Source organism: Elephantulus edwardii, unplaced genomic scaffold, assembly GCF_000299155.1.
Source record: "Elephantulus edwardii isolate Elephantulus edwardi_28Jun2011 unplaced genomic scaffold, EleEdw1.0 scaffold00071, whole genome shotgun sequence".
NCBI classification, from domain to species: Eukaryota; Metazoa; Chordata; class Mammalia; order Macroscelidea; family Macroscelididae; genus Elephantulus; species Elephantulus edwardii.
Genome location: NW_006399821.1, coordinates 6395686 through 6413578, shown reverse-complemented (window position 1 = coordinate 6413578; position 17893 = coordinate 6395686). Strand labels below are relative to the sequence as shown.

Genomic DNA, 17893 nt, shown 5'->3' with positions numbered 1-17893 from the left:
TTTCTGGGAAGTGTGTCTAAGGCTTTTCTAGATGATTAAAGTAGTGGTGCCTCAGCTCTGGAGTCCGACTGAAGGGAGACATGGAAGTGACCGATCAATATCGATGTGTGTGATAAGAGTGCAAGTCAATGGGCACTGCTAGCCTTTGACCCCAGGCAGGGCTGTGTTGACCCAATGGAAGGGAATGGGTCAAGCTCTATTTGAAATCCTGTTGGGAAAATAAATACAACTGTGTGGAATGACCAGTTGTAGCAAAAGCCAGAGAAGGACCAGAAGAGCAGGAATGGAGCTACAGGTAAAAATGTTGCTAGGAGAGGGAGCAGCAGAGATAGCTCAGGAATAGTGTCCTGGCCACCACTTGCTGAGCTCCAAAGAGCCTAGGAGCAGTACACAGCCTCCCTCTGCAAGGCTTCTCTGGTTCACTGTGTCTATTGCTGGGAAAGAGAAAAAAAAAAATAAATCAATAACTATATTTCCTTCATGAATAAAAGTTCTAAGGGTTTGTATTGTACTCATCTTCATTCCCACTGTCCTTATTACATTCCTCAGGCATACTGCATTAAATAGTTTTTCCTTTTTACTTGAAAAATATCGGGGGTGGGGGGGAATTTGAAAAGTATACCAAAAATTAAGATTCCCAAAGGAATCCTAGCCAAACCCACTGTTCTCCAGTCAATTCTAACTCATAGTGATCTTCTGTCAGTTTCTCAGAAGCAAAAATGGTGAGATTCCATCTCACATACTTTGGACATGTTTTGGGGAAGGATCAGTCTTTGGAAAAAGGCATCATGCAGAGAAAGGTGGAGAATCAGAGAAAGATAGGAAGACCCAAATAAGATGAACTGACTCAGTGACTACAACAGCAATAGGTTTGAGCATGATAAAGATCATGCAGGATGGGGCAAAGTTCAAATCTGTTGTTCATAGGGTCACCATGAACTTTAGTCAACTTGATGGTATCTAACAACAGCAAATCTTTACAGGAACAGACTGACTCATCTTTCTTCTGGAAAGTTACTAGTGACCCTTCACTTAGCAGCCCAGAGCTGGAAACCCCATGGGACAGTTCTGCTCTTTGACATGGCTACTCTGAGTCAAAATTTATCCCATAGCAATAGTTCACTTATTAAGTTTAAAAGAAGTTCTTAACTTGACAATAGCAGGTAAGGATCCCTGGTGGTGCAATTAGTCAGCCCTCGACTCTTAAAGCAAAGTTTAGAAGTCTGAACCCAGCTGACTGCTGCACGGAGACGGATCTGGAAGTTTGCTTCTCTGAAGATTACATACAAAGAACTGTTAATGAGGCAGTTCTTTTCCTATCAGATCATATTAGTAAAAATTTCATTGATAGTATTGTAGCTGCTAGTAGGTGCCATCGAGTTGAGTGTAACTCATAGTGACCCTAATAATAATGAACCTGAAGCCTGTGCTATTCTGTGCCATTCTCATAATCTTAGACAGACTTGAACCCATTGCTGTTCATTCATCTGTGTTTATTCATCTTATTGGGTGTCTTCCTTTCCTTTACTGACCACCTTCAAGCATTATGTCTCTTTCCAAGGAATAGTACCTCCTAACAACATGCATACAATATGTGAAATGAAGCTTCACTATTATTCTCCCCAAGGAGCATTCTGGTTGCACTTTCTCTAAGACACACCTATTTGTTCTTTTGGCAGTCCACAGGATATTCAGGACTCTTGTCCAATTTTCTCAACTCAAAGGCATAATTTTTTCTTCTATCATATTTATTCACTGTCCATATCTCAGATACTTAGCAAGTGATTAAAAAGACAATTACCTCAGGAGCACCTTAGTTTTTAAACTGATGTCATTGCTCCTTGGTACTTTAGAGAAGTCCTTGAGAGCAGACCTTCCCAATGCAGGTCATGCCCTGATATCCATTACTCCTGGTACCAAGAGTGTTGATTGTGAATTTAAATAAAATAATTGAAAACTTCAATCTTTATTCCTTCTATTAGGATGCTGCATGTTGGTCCAGTGGTGGCAATTTTTGTTTTCTTTATGTTGAGATGCAATTCATATTGATGACTATAGTCTTTTATTTTCTTCAGCAAGAGCTTCAAGCCCTCCTTGTTTTCAGCAAGGTTTTGTCATATGGATAAGGTTATGAGTTTTCCTCCAACTCTGATGCCACATTCTCCTTTATAAAGTTTAGCTTCTCAAATTCTTTCCCCAACATAAAAATTGAATAGGCATAGAGAAAAGATAAAGCCCTGATACACGCATTTCTTGATTCTTAAACCATGTGTTCCCTTGCTCTGTTCAAACAACTGCTTCTTGGTTTTCATATAAGCACAATTAAGAGTTCTGGAATTTCCATTCTTCTTAACATTAGCAATAATTTGTTTGCATAGTAAATAAGAAAAAGTAGGCTATTGCATACCGAGGGTCCCAAATGATGGAATAATTTTATAATTATTAATAATGAGACAAACAGCCAGGAATGTGATAGAGCAGAGAGCATAAAACAGGGGGCCAGCAGTTCTCGACTGAAGACCCCAAGCCAAACTTCTCTGTATCTATATTGATAATCTGGGGAAGCAAATAATAAAAGGAATTCTTTGTAAATGAAGCAGAATTTTTCTCTATTGTCAACTGAATGCTCTAGCTCAGGAACTATTTCACAGGAAATAACACTCTCTCTGTAGGGGGGCCCTACCTGTCTCCTATTTGTAGGGAACAAACAGCTCATTTTATAGGATCTGCCACAAGAGAAATCCTAACTTATAAATCTGCAATTCCTTCGATTCCTGAACAAGGGTTTTCATATAATATTTGGTGTAAAGTTTGGCTTCCCATAGTAGACATTCTTCTGGTATTCTTTACTTTCATTCAAAATCCATCTGACATTAGCAACAATATCCCTTGTGTCACAGACTCTTCTAAACCCTTTCAATGTTATAGCCATTTTTGATGATCATCAGCAATATTTTACTTACATGTGTATTAATGATCTTGTTTGATAGTTTCATTCGATTGGATCCTCTTTCTTTGGAAAGAGAACAAATATTAATCTCTGCTACTCAGTAGGATAATAGCTATCTTCCAAATTTCTTGGCACAAAAAAAAAATGAGCATGTCCAAGACTCCATCTGCTATTTGGAACATGACAGTTAATATCACATCAGTCCCTGGAAACTTATTTTTTGCCAGTGCCTTCACGGCAACTTGAACTTCTTCCTTCATTATCATTTACTCTTGATCATATCCTACTTTTTCAAATGGTTTCATGCCAGTCAATTCTTTTGGGGACAGTGACTGTGTGTTCCATTCATCTTCTTCTGATGCTTTCTGGATAATTCAAGATTTTTTTCCCTATAGCATCTTTCAATATTGCAATTCAAGGCTTGGATTGTTTTTCAGTTCTTTCAGCTTGAGGAATGCTGAGCAAGTTCTCATTTTATTCTCCAGCTTCAGCTCTTTGCACATTCCATTATAATACTTTGTTTTGTCTTCTTTTAAAATAATTTCATTATTTATACCGTCATTCTCTTTTACAGTCATTGATGCACATTATGTCATTCATGTATATTTTGTTTTATACAATCATTTATATACATTGTGTTTTATATCATTAACTATTGATCTATTACTTTTGTTTTTCCATTTCTTCAAGCTCCCATTGCACCTTACCTATTTCTTCACCACATCCTCATCCTCCCATTAATCTCCCCTATACTAATGATTTCCTCTTCCTTATTCTACTACGCCCTTTATCTTTTTCCCTTTTAAACTATATATATAAATTCCTATTTTATAATTAGGGAGCTTTGGTGGCCTAGTGGTAAAAAGCTGCACTTCAATCTTAAAGGCATGTGGGTTCTAATCTACCAGTTGCTCTGTGGAAGAAGAATGGTCAGTCTCCTCCTGTTCAATTAACTGCCTCTGAAAATCCACCAAAGGATCAGCTGTGAATTGGTTCCAACTGAAGGGTAAGCAACAATCTAATTTGCTAATCACAGTAGCCATACTGTCTTCAGACCAGTTTAGTATAGTAGCAGGATATAAGATCAATATATAAAAATCAGTTGGATTTCACTACAGCAACAAAGAAAGCATAGAAAATGAAGCTAAGAAAGCAATACTATTTGTAATAACCAACCACAAGATAAAACACTTAAGAACAAACCTCACTAGAGACATAAAAGACTTTTATAATGAAAACTATAAAATATTATGATAAGAAACAATAAAAGACCTAAAAAAATGGAAAATTATTCCCTATTCATGGACAGGAAGATTCAATATTGTGAAAATGAGAATGCTATTAAAAGCTTTCTCATCTTAAGCTATTCTTTAATATCTTCTGTTCATCTCTTTTACTTCAGCATCTCTTCACTTTGTTTTGGCTTCAAGACGTTCTAGTGCAATTTTTAAAGTTCCTGGTTAACAGGTCTCAGCAGAGATCCTAGATTAAGATGGATGAGGAATCGGATTTAGACATCTACTTTGAAATTACAGACCTTTGAAAATCCTGTGAATACAGGAGCTCAGGTAGATACTAGTGTTAGAGGTAGAGCCCAGATTGCAAGTAACTCAAATGAGAAGAAAAAGCGGCAAATATTTATTGATGGTTCTGAACAGCAATGTTACAGGCTGTTTGCTTCTACTATCTGAAAGGTTAGAGGCTTGACTCTGAAAGGTTGGAGGTTTCAATCCACCCAGCAGTACCTCAGAAGAAAGATCTGGAGATGTGCGTCAGAAAGAACCCTCCACTGAAAACCTATTAACCTATTTGGAACACAGTTCCACATTGATATACCTGGGGTCACTATGAATTGGAATTGAATCCCTTCATTTTTTAAAATGGATTTTAATTTTTTAAAATAATCCTGTCAGATAAAAACTTTTATTATATTGATATATCCTCTTTTCCTCAACTATCTATGAGAAGTTATGTGTGAGAGTGTGTGTATGAGTGACAGTGCATGTGTATTTAAATATGCATGTATGTGTGTATATGCAAGGGTGTGTATTATGCTACATGTATGTGTGTGCATATATCTGAGCGTGTGTGAGATGTGTGCTTGTGTTTAAGTGTGCGTGTGCATGTATCTGAGTGTGTATGTGAGGATGTGTGAATGTGTATAAGTGTGCCTGTACAAGACTATGAGAAATAAGTGTGTATGTGTATCTGTATCTGAATGTGTTCATGAGGGTGTATGTGCGTGCCTGTGTGTGTGTTTGGCAGGAAGCAATCACACAGACACATACAGACCACCTTTCTCATCTGTGCCTTCTAACTGGACTGCTCTTCACGGACACTGGAAGATTTCAAGTCGTGTTCAAATGTGGCCTTCTCAGAAAAGTGTTCTTTCACACAGGCATCACGCTTTCTATGTCCCTATTGCTGTAACACAGTCAATGTCATATATATTTGTGGAATCAATTAATAAATGTAGCATGAAAAGCAGGAGCTTGGGGGACAGACACATCTATATGCCCCATTTTCGGGGGGGTAGGGGAGCGGTGAGGTGACTAGCAGGACCCCAGAAAGCTGTCCTTTGCACAGTGAAGTGAGGACTGTAGCTTTTGCCAGCTGCCCCTGGAAGGGAGCTGTTCAAGGAAGGCTAGCTAGCTTGCCTCCTTTCAGAGTTGGACCAAGAACACCTCAGCAGACCCCTTCTGCAGGCCTTTCTCACTGAGGCGGCCCCACCTCCCCCGCTTCCCCTCGGCTGGTGGGCCCTCCGCGCGGCGCCAGGGCGCGGGGCCCTGAACAGCGCGTTCTGTCCAGCAGCAGCCTGGACATCGGTCATCACGGCTTCCCGGACAGGGTCCAGCTCGTGTGGCTGCGGCCCCTCCCCCTCGCCTGGGCCACGTGACCAATCCCACCCACTACCCCAGCCCCTACGCTCGAGGACCAGCAGTCCTGCCTCGGACACAGCCGGAGCAGCCACCCTGATCTGGGACCACTCAGGGAGATAGGTAAGTGCGCGCTCCTTCCCTGGGCCCCGCTCTTGTCTGAGTCCTCAACCCTTTCTCATCTGGCCCTGGAAGGGTGGTCGGGAGGGGAGGCCGGACAGCTGAACCAACGCGGAGCAGAGTGAGGGGCCAGCGAGGAGCCGTGGCCTGCAGGATCGTTGCTGGGGAGCCCCCGGTCATGGCTGTCCTCCTTGCTGCCGCCCCACCTGCTCTTACACGGTAACAGGGAACTCTGAAGGGGTCTGGGACTTTAGGTGAGTGTCACGGCAGCCCACCGGGTGAGGTGCGAGTACATCTCCCTGCAGCCCCCTGGGCAGTGTAGTCTGTGGTCCTCAGCTCCTGCTCTGAGTCGCTGAGCTTCAATGTACTACTCTGTAAATAGGATTAACTCTAGTACTTGGCCTCTCTCGCACATGGGACTAATGTTAGAGAGCGGAAAGAACATGAGAGTTCATTTAGAATGAAAAATGCAAATCTCTACAATTTTTTTTAAGAGACCGTATAAATTGGTGCAGAAAGTATGGCTTGATTCCTGGTTCTGTCTCTTGGCTTAGTAACTTCTCTACCCTGACAAACAGCACCAGTGATTCCGCTTAGCCGGGATTTACTGAATACCTCCTATGTCCCTAGGGAGCTCTGGTGGCTTGGTTGCACCTCGCTGGTGCTTTGAATCTACCAGCGATTCTGTTGAGGTGAACAATCTCCAGTGTGTTACTGCAATCATAAAAACCTGCTAGAGGGTCTGCTACCAGTTGGTTCCATCCAACTCTGCAGCAGTGACTTTCTTGAGTTTTCTGATGTTCCAGGTGTTATTTCCGAAAACAGGGTATCAGTGGACAAAACAAACAAAAGGCAAGAGTTACTACTTCCTGCAGCTTACATTCTAATGGAAGAAAGCAGAGGAAACTAAATGCACTGGTCATAAGCAGTACATAGTTTGCTTCTTTTATTTCATTATCATTAGACTACAGATCCATAGAGGTAGGAAAACAGAACTGGTGATGGTGCTGAAAAGGAAGAACCAAGGAAAAAAGGAAGGGAAAAGACAGGCTGGATCAGGGTGGCAAGTAGAGTGTTCACCCTGCCTGAAGTACCTAATTGTTTCTAGACACTGCTGCTAGTTGACTTAGAGCCAATTTAAGGACTATGTCAGTTATGATGACCATAACTGAACACAAGCCACAGTTTCTGTCTTGAAAATTATGCTTAGTGAAATATCTCAGTCAGAAAAGGACAAACACTGCCTAACACTGCTATTATACTAGGACAGACATGAGGGAGTTGAAGAGAGAATAGGAAAAGAGCGTAGAGAATGGGAAAAGAGAAAGGATACATAATGAGCACTGTGTTAGAACAGATGAGGGGAAGAGCTGTCTGAAAGGACTATATGATTAGGCAAATATATGTCCACAAGGGGTGCATTGCAATATGGGTTTAGGAGGAGGAGGGTAAGGGGGGAAGAAAATGTTCAACAATGAAAAAAAAAAATAATAACTGTTACTTTTTAGAAAGATCATGACCTTGTCGTAGAGAGTCAAAAGGTCAAAGTTATTGCTATCAAGTCAGAACTGGTCCACCAGATTTCCAAAGCTATAAATCACAGGGGAGGAGGAGACTGTACATCTTTCTCCTCTGGATTAACCCACCAGAGAGTGGGTTAGCAGCACAACCCTATGGCCTAGATCACCAGAGCTCCCTCGTCACATAGAAAGACTATTAGAAAGCCACGAAGATCACAGTGCTTAGAATAAGAGGCACCAAAGTTATATCCAATGAGTAGAGGTCTGGCTAAGTGCTCAGACACTTAGCTGTGATATTTAAACTTGCTTTGATGGTGTAGTTGATATGTTACATGTTGGGCTGCTAACTCAATGTCTTTGGTTCAAATCCACAGGAAAAGATGGACAATCTTTTTTAAATACTTATAGCCTAGGAACCTGACTTTGACTCAATGGCACCAGATTTGGGTTTGGGTTTTTGTTTGCTGCCTCAAGTGAGGTATCGAACATTTTTGGAAGGAAAAGGAAAAAGCTTCAAGTGAAGACAATATTTTATTGCATGATAATAGATTATGTAGATGAAAAAGTATCTACCCAGACCCACTGTACATTCACTGTACCCACTTGTGAATGGGACTGGGCAGAGCAAGCATGTCCAGCTCCTTTGAGAACTGGTTTATGTTTGGGAGTGAAAAGCTTGGGTTTTCCTGTGGACCAGTGGGACTTAGATAATGCTTCTGAAAGGTCACAGACTTGAAGACCCTACAGAGTAAAGTTTTACTCTGACACTGGTTTGCTATTAGTTGGAATCATCTCCATGTTGGCTGGTTGTACATTTTTAAATGACACATTCCAAAACAGAAACTCAAATTCTGCTTAGATTACTGCTATTCTAGTTAATTCTCATAGCTACCTTCCATGGGGTTTCTGAAAACAAAAAGAGAAGACCACAGACCTCCTTCTCCTTAAGCCACGGTGGATTTGAATCATCTTTTCAGTTATCAGTGCAACTTTTTTTTTTTAAAAAAGACCACATTTCTTTGTTTTGTTTTCCCACCTGTATATAAAATAATGAACCAAATGTCACAGAAGGGAAGACAGACATATCCCTTAGTGTAGGGATATAGGGGGTGGGGGATATGCCTTAAAAAGAGGGGCAGGAGAAGAACATCATCAAGGCAGCAGAGTATTCTCTGTAAAAAGTTGGGGGAAAGGGTATCCAAGACCGTAGCATGAAGGCAGAGGCCAAAATAGAGATTGCCTTATCAAGGAGGAGAGTCTTTCCACTCAAACATCCAAAGACAAGACATGATAATTTCTATTCTTTGGCTTGGTCCTATTCCAGCTACTCCACCACTCTCTCCGGATCACCTTCTCCCTTCCGCAGGTAAGAGTGCTGTAGGGCTCAGAGGGCAGAAATTTGCTTATGTGGTTTAAAAGTCAGCATTTCCTGCTGTGCTCAGACTCCTCCACCTCAGGCACCACAGACTGCACTGGGCGTGGTCCTCTGGGAGAAAAGGCTTCTTTGGGCAGACACATATCTGAAGGCTAGTCTTCCTCTGATGAGGAAGCCCAATGAGATAAAAAAAAATTTGCTTAACTGGTCAGCTTCTGATTTTCCATACAAGAAAGACTTCCAGTGAAACATCTCTTCAAAGATCCAGCCAGCACTCCACATGCCCACAGGGGTTGCATATGTAAATTGGAGGAAGACCCCAAGAGCTTGGTACCAAAGTATAACTACCACAGGTGTAAATGCCCTTTGGCAGCTGTAGATTGTGGCCAAGCCAAAGTCAGCCAGCCTGACTGTCCTGAACATTGTCACCAGAATGTTCTCTGGCTTCATGTTCTGATGAATAATGTAATTGGCATGGAGGAAATCAAGCCTCTTAGAAACTGGCACATAAGATCTTTGATGGTACCCACTGGCAAGGGTGGTGGGCGTGCTTTCTCTAGATACTTCCTTAGATCATGATCCACATGTTCAAACACTGCAGTCACCTTAGTTTCACAGTCAGTTCAGTCTGTACCAGGCATCTATCAGCCTGAGAACATTGGGATGTTCAAAAGCCTCCAGCCATCTCAGAAAGGCCACTTTGCAAACTGTGCTGACAGGAAGGCCCCCTTCAAAACATTTTCCATTGGGGATTCTCGCACTCGTCAGGGCCACAAAGTGTCCTTTGGGGATCACTAGCCTTGTATACTGCCCCATAGGCATGGACACTGATCTCTACCACTGGCTCATAGCAAGAGGTGGGCATTCTCAAATCAGGAAAGGCCCCGCCCTTGGCTAGAAGCTGGGAGGCAGGCAGGGGCAGCCTGTTATTGGTGCCACAGAGCCGAATTCTGAGGTGCCATCCACCCGGGCAGGTGGACATAATGGGCCAGACTATAGACACAGGTCACAAGCTAGAGTGGCCCCCTCACCCCCACCCTCACCATGTGACCAGCTGCCAAAAGAGGCAGCTTTCTAAAGACAATGCCACCAGCACTCCCTAATGACACACAGTGACTAATAAATGAAGTACAGATTTCCTGGTTGACCTGACATAACCTGGATTTTCCTGGCCCTACTGTACATAGGAAGAACTCTGCATCTGATTCCCTTAATGTCCAGTGGTCTCACAAGCTGCCAGCAGGACTCAGTCCTTCTCTACCTTCCTTACAGAGGCCTCTGACTGCTACGTACAGGACTTTCTGGGGAAGAACTATAGACCTAGCGTTGTGGGGTCCCTCCTGGGGACTTTCCAGATAAAGAAAGTAAACCACTGTCATTGAGTCAATTCTGACTCCTAGAGACTATAGACACGGTAAACCTACCTCATAGAGCCAGGGTTTCCAAGGCTGTGAATCATGGTAAGCAACTGCACCCATTTGTCCTCTTTGTTACATATAAAAGTGGACAAACTTCACCTAGGGTGAAGAACAGGGGATACTGAGACAACAGAAAGTTTGGCCAATGTCACTTCATAATCATCAGTAATCACTCTTTACAAATTGATGTTTCAGGGTTCACTGAGTGAGTGCCTCCATCCGAGATGGCCTGTACTGGCATAAGCCTGGGAGCCATCGTCCTCTGCCTCTTGGCCTGGGCTGGCCAAGCTGCCAGTGACCGGGTATATATCCATCCCTTCCACCTCCTCACCTTCAACAAGAGCATCTGTGAGGAGCTGGAGAAAACCCATGAGGAGGGACCTCCAGAGCTGAATGTTACACCTGTTCCAATCCAAGTCAAGTCACCCCCTGTGGATGAAAAGGCCCTGTGGATCCAGCTGGCTTCTGCAGTGGAGAATCTGGGGAAAGAAGACAGGCTGAAGGCCCTGGGAGTCGGAATACTGATCAACTTGAAGGGCCTCCACATGTACAGCAGGCTGAGCAAGACATGGAACAAGAGTCACGTCTTCTCCCCAGTTGCTTACTTTGGTACCCTGGCTTCTTTCTATCTGGGAGCCTTGGACCCCACAGCCAGCAAATTGCAGGCATTCCTGGGGGTTCCTGCAGAGGACCAAAGCTGCACCTCTCGTCTGGATGGACACAAGCTCTTCTCCATCCTGCAGACAATCCAGGGCTGTCTCGTGTCCAAGGGCAAGGAGCATGACAATGCCCAGCTTTTCCTGACAACAGTTATGGGCCTATTCACAGCTCCTGATCTGCAAGTGAAAGAGTCATTCGTGCAGGGCCTGGCACCCTTTGCCTCAGTCACTCTTCTCAGGTCTCTAGACTTGTCCAACCCGGATCTTGCTGCTGAGAAAATCACGAGCTTCATCCAGGCTGTGACAGGGTGGAAAATGAGCCCACCCCTAGCAGGGTTCAGCCCAGACAGCACCCTGCTTTTCAACACCCTTGTCCACTTCCAAGGTAAGGCAGTCCTCAGGTCTGCTCTAGCCCTGACTTAGGTGTTAAGGGTGGCAGTACTCCATCCTCATGGAATTAGGGTTCAATTCCTATAGGACAGGATCCCTTCCCTTGTGAAGCCAGGATATGTAGCCATGTGATCATGTAGGTTACTTTGCAAGGACTGGGCTGACTATCCCATGAGATAACTTATTTGCTTATTTAAATCACTTTCATGCTGAAAGTATTGTGAAAACAAGTGTGCTACAAAGATGGCTCACTTGTTCTACAAATGGTTGTTGAACCTCTATTCCTTGTAAGGTTCTGACCAGGCGCCTCAAGGTGGAATGGTCTGTAGGCTCTGTGCCTCTGCTCGCTGTCAATGTGAAAAGGGAGAAAAGGTGTGCAAACAGATCCAGGCATGCCTGCGTGTTAAGCTGCAGGTGGACGTGTTCTAGAAGAGCTCCATGAATTGCCGAGAGCCACCAGGGAGAGGGGCTTAGGGGAAGACTCAGTGGGGCACCCAGGGTGAGATTATGGCCAGGAGGAGGGCTTCTCAGTGTTATGAGGAAGGCATGGAGTTTAAGGTGAAGACAGAAAATGGGAAGGCATAAAGTGGTTACCAGTGGAATGTAGTTAGAAAGACCATGTTTTGAGAGCCTTTGAGATATCAAGAGACTTCAGGATTCCTTGTGGTCAGGCTGTTGAACAGGCACAGTAATGCTTGGCAGCCATTATGGTGGCCTGCAGTGTGTGGACTGGAGGCAGGGAGGGCAGCCTGCAGGTTATGCAACAGACCAGGCAAACTGTACCAGTGACACGCACATCAGGAGTCCACAGGCAGTTGGCTGAAGGGCAAGTGCTTGATGAGGCTGACCTAGAAGATGGGCAACCTGGGGTCAGAGAGAAATAGGAAGCTGAGAGCTGGGCCCGAGGTTATGTAGAACGTTGATTATCTGCAATGATACTGCCCTTGGAGGCCTGCGAGCAACAGAGGAAGAGGAGCTCCAGCCTCCTCAGGTGAGAGATGATGGGCTGAGGTTTTGCTCATGAGCCAGCACTGAAGGCACCATCCTTTCTGTGAAGGTTTTGGGGTGCTGAGCCTGGCTGCTCTGTCGGAGGAGCTCCATGAGGAGGGTCGGTGAAGAAACGGGCCCAGCACACCAAGGCGACAGAGAGCATAGAGCTCAGGGTGGAAGTCTCATTTCCCAAAGGTGCCGGCCTACCAGATGGTGGCTCCAGAGCTGGAAAAGAAGAAATGGAAGTGGAAAGTGGGAAACTGTAGCCCACCCTCAGGCTGCAGTTCACCTCCAACTTAGCCCATCTTCCAATGGTGCCTGCGGCTTAACTGCCCCTGCCCCGCACTCTGTCTACTGGGAATCTGTTCAAGAGTCCTTTATACCTCTGTACCCCCATCCATCCATGAAATTAGCTGGGCGTGGGCGCTTGAGTTCCCTTTAGGCAATAATGTGCACAAACAGCCCCTACAAATCCTGGGGAGGTTTTTGGGTTTTTTTTCATGGCGAGGCCAGCTGGACTCGTTTAGATGATCCCAATTTTGTTGGCAACATCCAGAACATCATAGTCAGGAGCAAGTTGAACATAGGCATTCTTCTCTCCATCAGGCCTAATCAAAGTGTTGACCTTAGCCACATCAATGTCATAGAGCTTCTTTACAGCTTGTTTAATTTGGTGCTTGTTGGCCTTGACATCCACAATGAACACAAGTGTGTTGTTATCATCTATCTTCTTCATGGCTGACTCTGGTCAGGGGAAACTTGATGATGACATAGTGGTCAAGCTTGCATTTGAGCTGCCTTCTGAGTCTCAGCGTCTTAGGCTTCTGGAAGGTGGGTGACGTGTGGGTCTTCTTCTTTTTTTTTTTTTTTCTTGTGGCTGTGGATGCCCTTCAAGACTGCCTTCTTGGCCTTTAGTGCCTTTGCTTTGGCTTCAGTTTTGGGAGGGGGAGGGGCTTCCTTCTTCGCTTTTGGTGCCACGGAAGGGCGCTTGGTCCACACCTCTGCCTTCTTCACAGCCATAACATCAGTTGAGTAGATTTCAGAGATTGATTTGATCTGTGAAGAGAACCATGCCCTCAGAAAAGCAATGAGGAGTGGTTACCTCCTTTCAGAGGCCACCTTCTGGGAACTGTATCCTTCCTTATTGGCATGGCAACAGTGCCCTTCTCTGTTGGCATGGACAGCTTTGCTGGAGGAAAGAGACTTAGTCTTTGTTTTTCAACTCAAATTCCCCCCACCACTCCCCAGACTTGGGCAACACTGAGATCCCGCAATGGGAATTTCAGGAGAGACTTGGCACTTTCCGAATCTGTCATTCTGCTTTCACACTATCTGAGCCTGAGAATGCACACATGTACAGCTCCTTCTTTCTAGAGTACTTATTTTGCTTGGCTGCTCCCTCCTTTCACTTGAGAGAACTCGAGGTGAATAAGACTGACAAGCTGATCTCTGATGGCCTACTCATTGTCCCCTTGTCCTCCCAGAAGAAATGGCAGAAAGGACCTTTCCAAATGAAAGCACTTCAGGGGGTGAGGGTGATTGAGGCATGGGCCACGTCCTGATTTGTAGTGGGGAAAGCCCCAGAAAGCTGGTTTACTTCCCTCATGCCAGCCTGAGCAGGGGCAGCCCTGCTCCTCTCCTATGACAGGGCTTGGGCTCCTGTTGTCCCCACTCTGCCATCCTAGCTCCCTGCCCCTCTTTGCGTTTCAAATCCCGTGCTCAAATCCCATGTCCCACATCTGCCCATGGCAGCAAGGCTGCTGAGTAGTGGGGTCTTTATTCCAGGCCATGTGCCCTGTCAGAACGCAGACTGGCAGCTGGATGACCACTCGTAGGCCAGTCACAGCTGATAGCATGCGCAGAATCAAAGGATATGGGCTTTGCTGGTAAGTTCCTAGTTAGGCAAGTTCCTTCAATGCTCAGAGCCTTTGGGTTCCTCTACTAGGCTTAGAGAAGGGAAACGTAAAACTCCAGGTTCTGTGCACTACATTCAACAACTGTCAATAATTATTGTTTGTTTGTTTGTTTGTTTGTTTCAATTCAAGGTGGTTGGGTTTTGAAGGAAAGGACTTGAAGTGCACACAGGGTGATAGTGTACTGAAGAACATAGGAAGTGGCTGAGAACATGCTGTGCTGGAGTAAAGAGAGAAAATCAATCATATGTGTGGGGCAGTAGCAAGGCCTCCCGTTGACTTTCTGTGAGAGAACTGCCTTCATGAGAAGCCCCATTTTTCTCTTTGAGGAATTTAGGCTATGGTATGGGGGAGATAAACATGCATCAGTCAGAATCTAGCTATGAGCTGATCCCACTCTCAACTGCACTTGTGAACATTTCTTCCTTTGAACTTGGCCCCCAACAACTCCACTTTCCTTCTCTGTCTGAATTTGCAGGTGTGATGAAGGGTTTCTCCCTGCTGCCAGAGCCCCAGGAGTTCTGGGTGGACAGCAACACCACCGTATCCGTGCCTATGCTCTCAGGCATTGGCACCTTCCAGCACTGGGATGTTGCCAGGTACGGCTTCTCAGTGACCCGTGTGCCCCTCAGCGAGTACACCTACCTGCTGCTGATCCAGCCCAAGAACCCTTCCGACCTGAAGAAGGTGGAGACCTACACTTTCCAGACTGACTTCTTGAACCGCAAGAAGAATTTGGCTCCTCGGTATGGTCACTTACAAACACTTTCTGAATCCCAGGGCTTCCCCATCCTATGGAAGGTGGGAGACCATGGCACTCCTACATGGAGCAAGGGAAGTTGAGGACACTGTGCAAACTGGGTGGCCCCAAGCACTCCCACACACTATCATTGCTTTTCTGAAGCAGATCTATGTGTTCATCCACCTACCCATCTATCCATCTATTCACCCACCCCACTATCCATCCACCCACCCATTCATCTACCCATTTGTCATCCTCCTCTCATCTGTGTGGGTTCTAATCCAGAAAGGAAATCCTCAGTTTAAGTGCTCATGGGGGAACCAAAACACTGAACTGGAGTCAAGCTGAAAACCATCCATTTATTATTTTAGGGACATTTACTGGCACAGATGTAGCAGTATCACATCCAGAAGCAGCAGTCTGGAAGGAATGAATTTAGCGTCCCCAAACTACAGGAAAAGTAGTGATGGTGTTTACAGGCTACTACTAGTTTGAAAAGAAATTCTATAATGAAGGTAGAAAGCTAGTGGAGTCTCTTCAAACCACTGACTTTAGAGTCACCAGGAGGGGGAAAAGCACTTTAAAGTTAATGGAAAACAGAAATAATCATCGTAGTTTAACTCAGCTTTAACTTACCTTAGCTTAGAATCAGGCATTTTTATGGCATTTGCAATTATCTATTCACATACCCACCCATACATGTGTCCACATAGAAAATATTTTTATCTATCTCCCAATTTACTCTCTTTCTGGGTGCAGGTGAAGTCAAGGGGAGATGGAACTGTCCTTTCTCTGTGCTAGTGTGTATCCACTTGTTTTAGAAGAAGACACATCTTATTGTCTGTCCCACCTCATAAATGCACAATCTTTAGGATTCTAAGAACTTCCTGGAGACAGACTTTCTAGGAGAATCTGACTTCTGAAGCAAACCTAGGGACTGGAGCTCCCTTTGACTCACAGACTCCCAGTCCCTGTGTAGCTTGTACACGCTGTGAAGTTGGTGTTGCCAGGAGCTCCTTTTTCTTTCTGTGAAAGAAATCCAATGAGTCTCCTTCTACAAGAGCATAGCCTGGTCCACCTCTGAGGAAAAAGCCAGTGAGGCCCAGAAATCTGCTTCTGAGACAGGCACTGTGACATCTCACAGGGATCAGAGAAGGCCTTTAGATACCAATTATTTTTTTATTTTATTTTTTTTTAATTTGGATGTCATTAGAAACACTCATGTTTCCAGGGGGGCCAAAGGAAGGAGAGGTAGACTTTTTTTGTATGGAGGTCACATGTAGTGGTGTAGATCTGTGCCCAGCACCATGGCTGAGGTAATTCTTCCTGCTCCTATCCCTTTGCTGAGTGGCTTCAGAAACCCATTGAAAAGTGGCTTGGAGGAGATAATGAGTTATTTTAGAGAATATCTGGTTTGGGGGTTGGTTGCTTTTTTTGTTGTTGTTGGTTTGGTTTTTTTTTTTTTAGTTATCAAAGAAGTGTATCTCCAACACAGCCAATCTAAAACAAAACAAAGAATAATTATTCATGATCTGTCATACAGAGATCATCCCTGTTAAATTTTGTACATTCCAGTCATGATCTTTCTGAGGCCATGAAAAATTTTGATTGTATTTGTTTTCTTAAGGGTTAGGAAAAACCTAGCTGAGTGTGTGGGTAAAGTACCTTTAGAGATGTGTTTCCTGGGCACCTCCTCTGGAGACTGGCCAGCGTGTTGGGCCTGGAACCCCCCTGTGGGAGCCTTAAGGAACTTTCTCAAACTGAGTCCTCTCTCCAGGGCTGTGCACCTGACCATGCCACAGCTGATGCTGGAGGACAGCTACGACCTGCAGGACCTGCTCACCCAGGCCAGGCTTCCCACTCTGCTGGACTCTGGGGCACAACTGGGCAAAATAAGTGACACCAAGCTCATACTTGGAAAGGTAGTATATGAGGTCACCATGGGCTGAATGGGGACAAATGAGAGAACATAGATAGATCTTTGGGGGAAAGGGATTGGCAGGAGGGAAGAAGGAGAAGTAGGGCCAGGCAGATGTGTTTCAGAGTGGGAGAAAATGGACTAGCCTTGGTCGGGTCGGGGCACTCAACTCATCTCTGGCCCAGTGTATATTTTGATGTTATACGTGCTCCCCACATCCCTAGCAAGGGTAGGACTAAGATGTAGAAAGTGCATACCTGGGTCCCTAAGAGAAAGAGCTTCCTGAAGGCTTGATCCCTCACTGCCTCATGCTCCCTACCCCAGTCATGATCCTGTGATGTGATTCACAGCTTCAAGGAAACCCCCACCAGTGGAAACAAAAAGCAAACATGCACCAGTCACCTCCACAGCCAAGCACCTGAGCCGCTCAGGCACTGTGTGGTCCTAGGGGAGGACAATGCATGCTCATGGGCCAGTTCTCAGACCTCATAGAAACCAGGGCCTCCCTGCTCACAGTGCAGGATGAACAGCCCTATGTACCAACAGAGGGCAGTGGAAGTGGGAGGATTGGAGGGATGCTTTGGGAGGAACAATAGGTGTGCTGGGCTGTGGTTCTCCTGCACTGTCCACCTCACAACACTTCTTCCTGGCAGCTGGGGGCTCTAGGCCAGCACTGCACAGCTCCTGACCTTGCTTTTTTGCAGGCACTGACCAGCATCCTTTTTGAACTCAAAGCTGATGGAAGCCAGCAGCCCCCAGAGACAAGCCAGCAACCCCCAAAAGCAAACCAGCAACCCCCGGAAACAAGTCAGCAGCCCCCAGAGGCAAGCCAGCAACCTCCAGAAGCAAGCCAACAACCTCCAGAAGCAAGCCAGCAGCCTCCAGAAGCAAGCCAGCAGCCCGCAGAGGCAAGCCAGCAACCCCAAGAGGCAAGCCAGCAGCCCCCAGAGGCAAGCCAGAAGACCCCAGAGGCAAGCCAGAAGACCCCAGAGGCAAGCCAGCAACCCACAGAGGCAAGCCAG

General features: G+C 45.2%; 1 protein-coding gene and 1 pseudogene across 1 annotated transcript in view; one reads left to right on the top strand and one right to left on the bottom strand.

Annotated features, from left to right (window-relative positions):
- Window positions 1-8790: 8790 nt before the first annotated feature.
- On the bottom strand, window positions 8791-9706 carry LOC102872297 (annotated as a pseudogene).
- A 118-nt stretch (window positions 9707-9824) lies between these two features.
- Window positions 9825-17893, top strand: part of LOC102871899 (angiotensinogen-like) — an 8719-nt gene continuing 650 nt past the window's right edge. The window contains exons 1-5 of the mRNA XM_006888754.1: window positions 9825-9887; window positions 10484-11303; window positions 14690-14957; window positions 16731-16875; window positions 17576-17605. Of these exons, the coding sequence (XP_006888816.1) occupies window positions 9825-9887; window positions 10484-11303; window positions 14690-14957; window positions 16731-16875; window positions 17576-17605 (1326 nt within the window). The remainder of the gene's footprint in view (window positions 9888-10483; window positions 11304-14689; window positions 14958-16730; window positions 16876-17575; window positions 17606-17893) is intronic.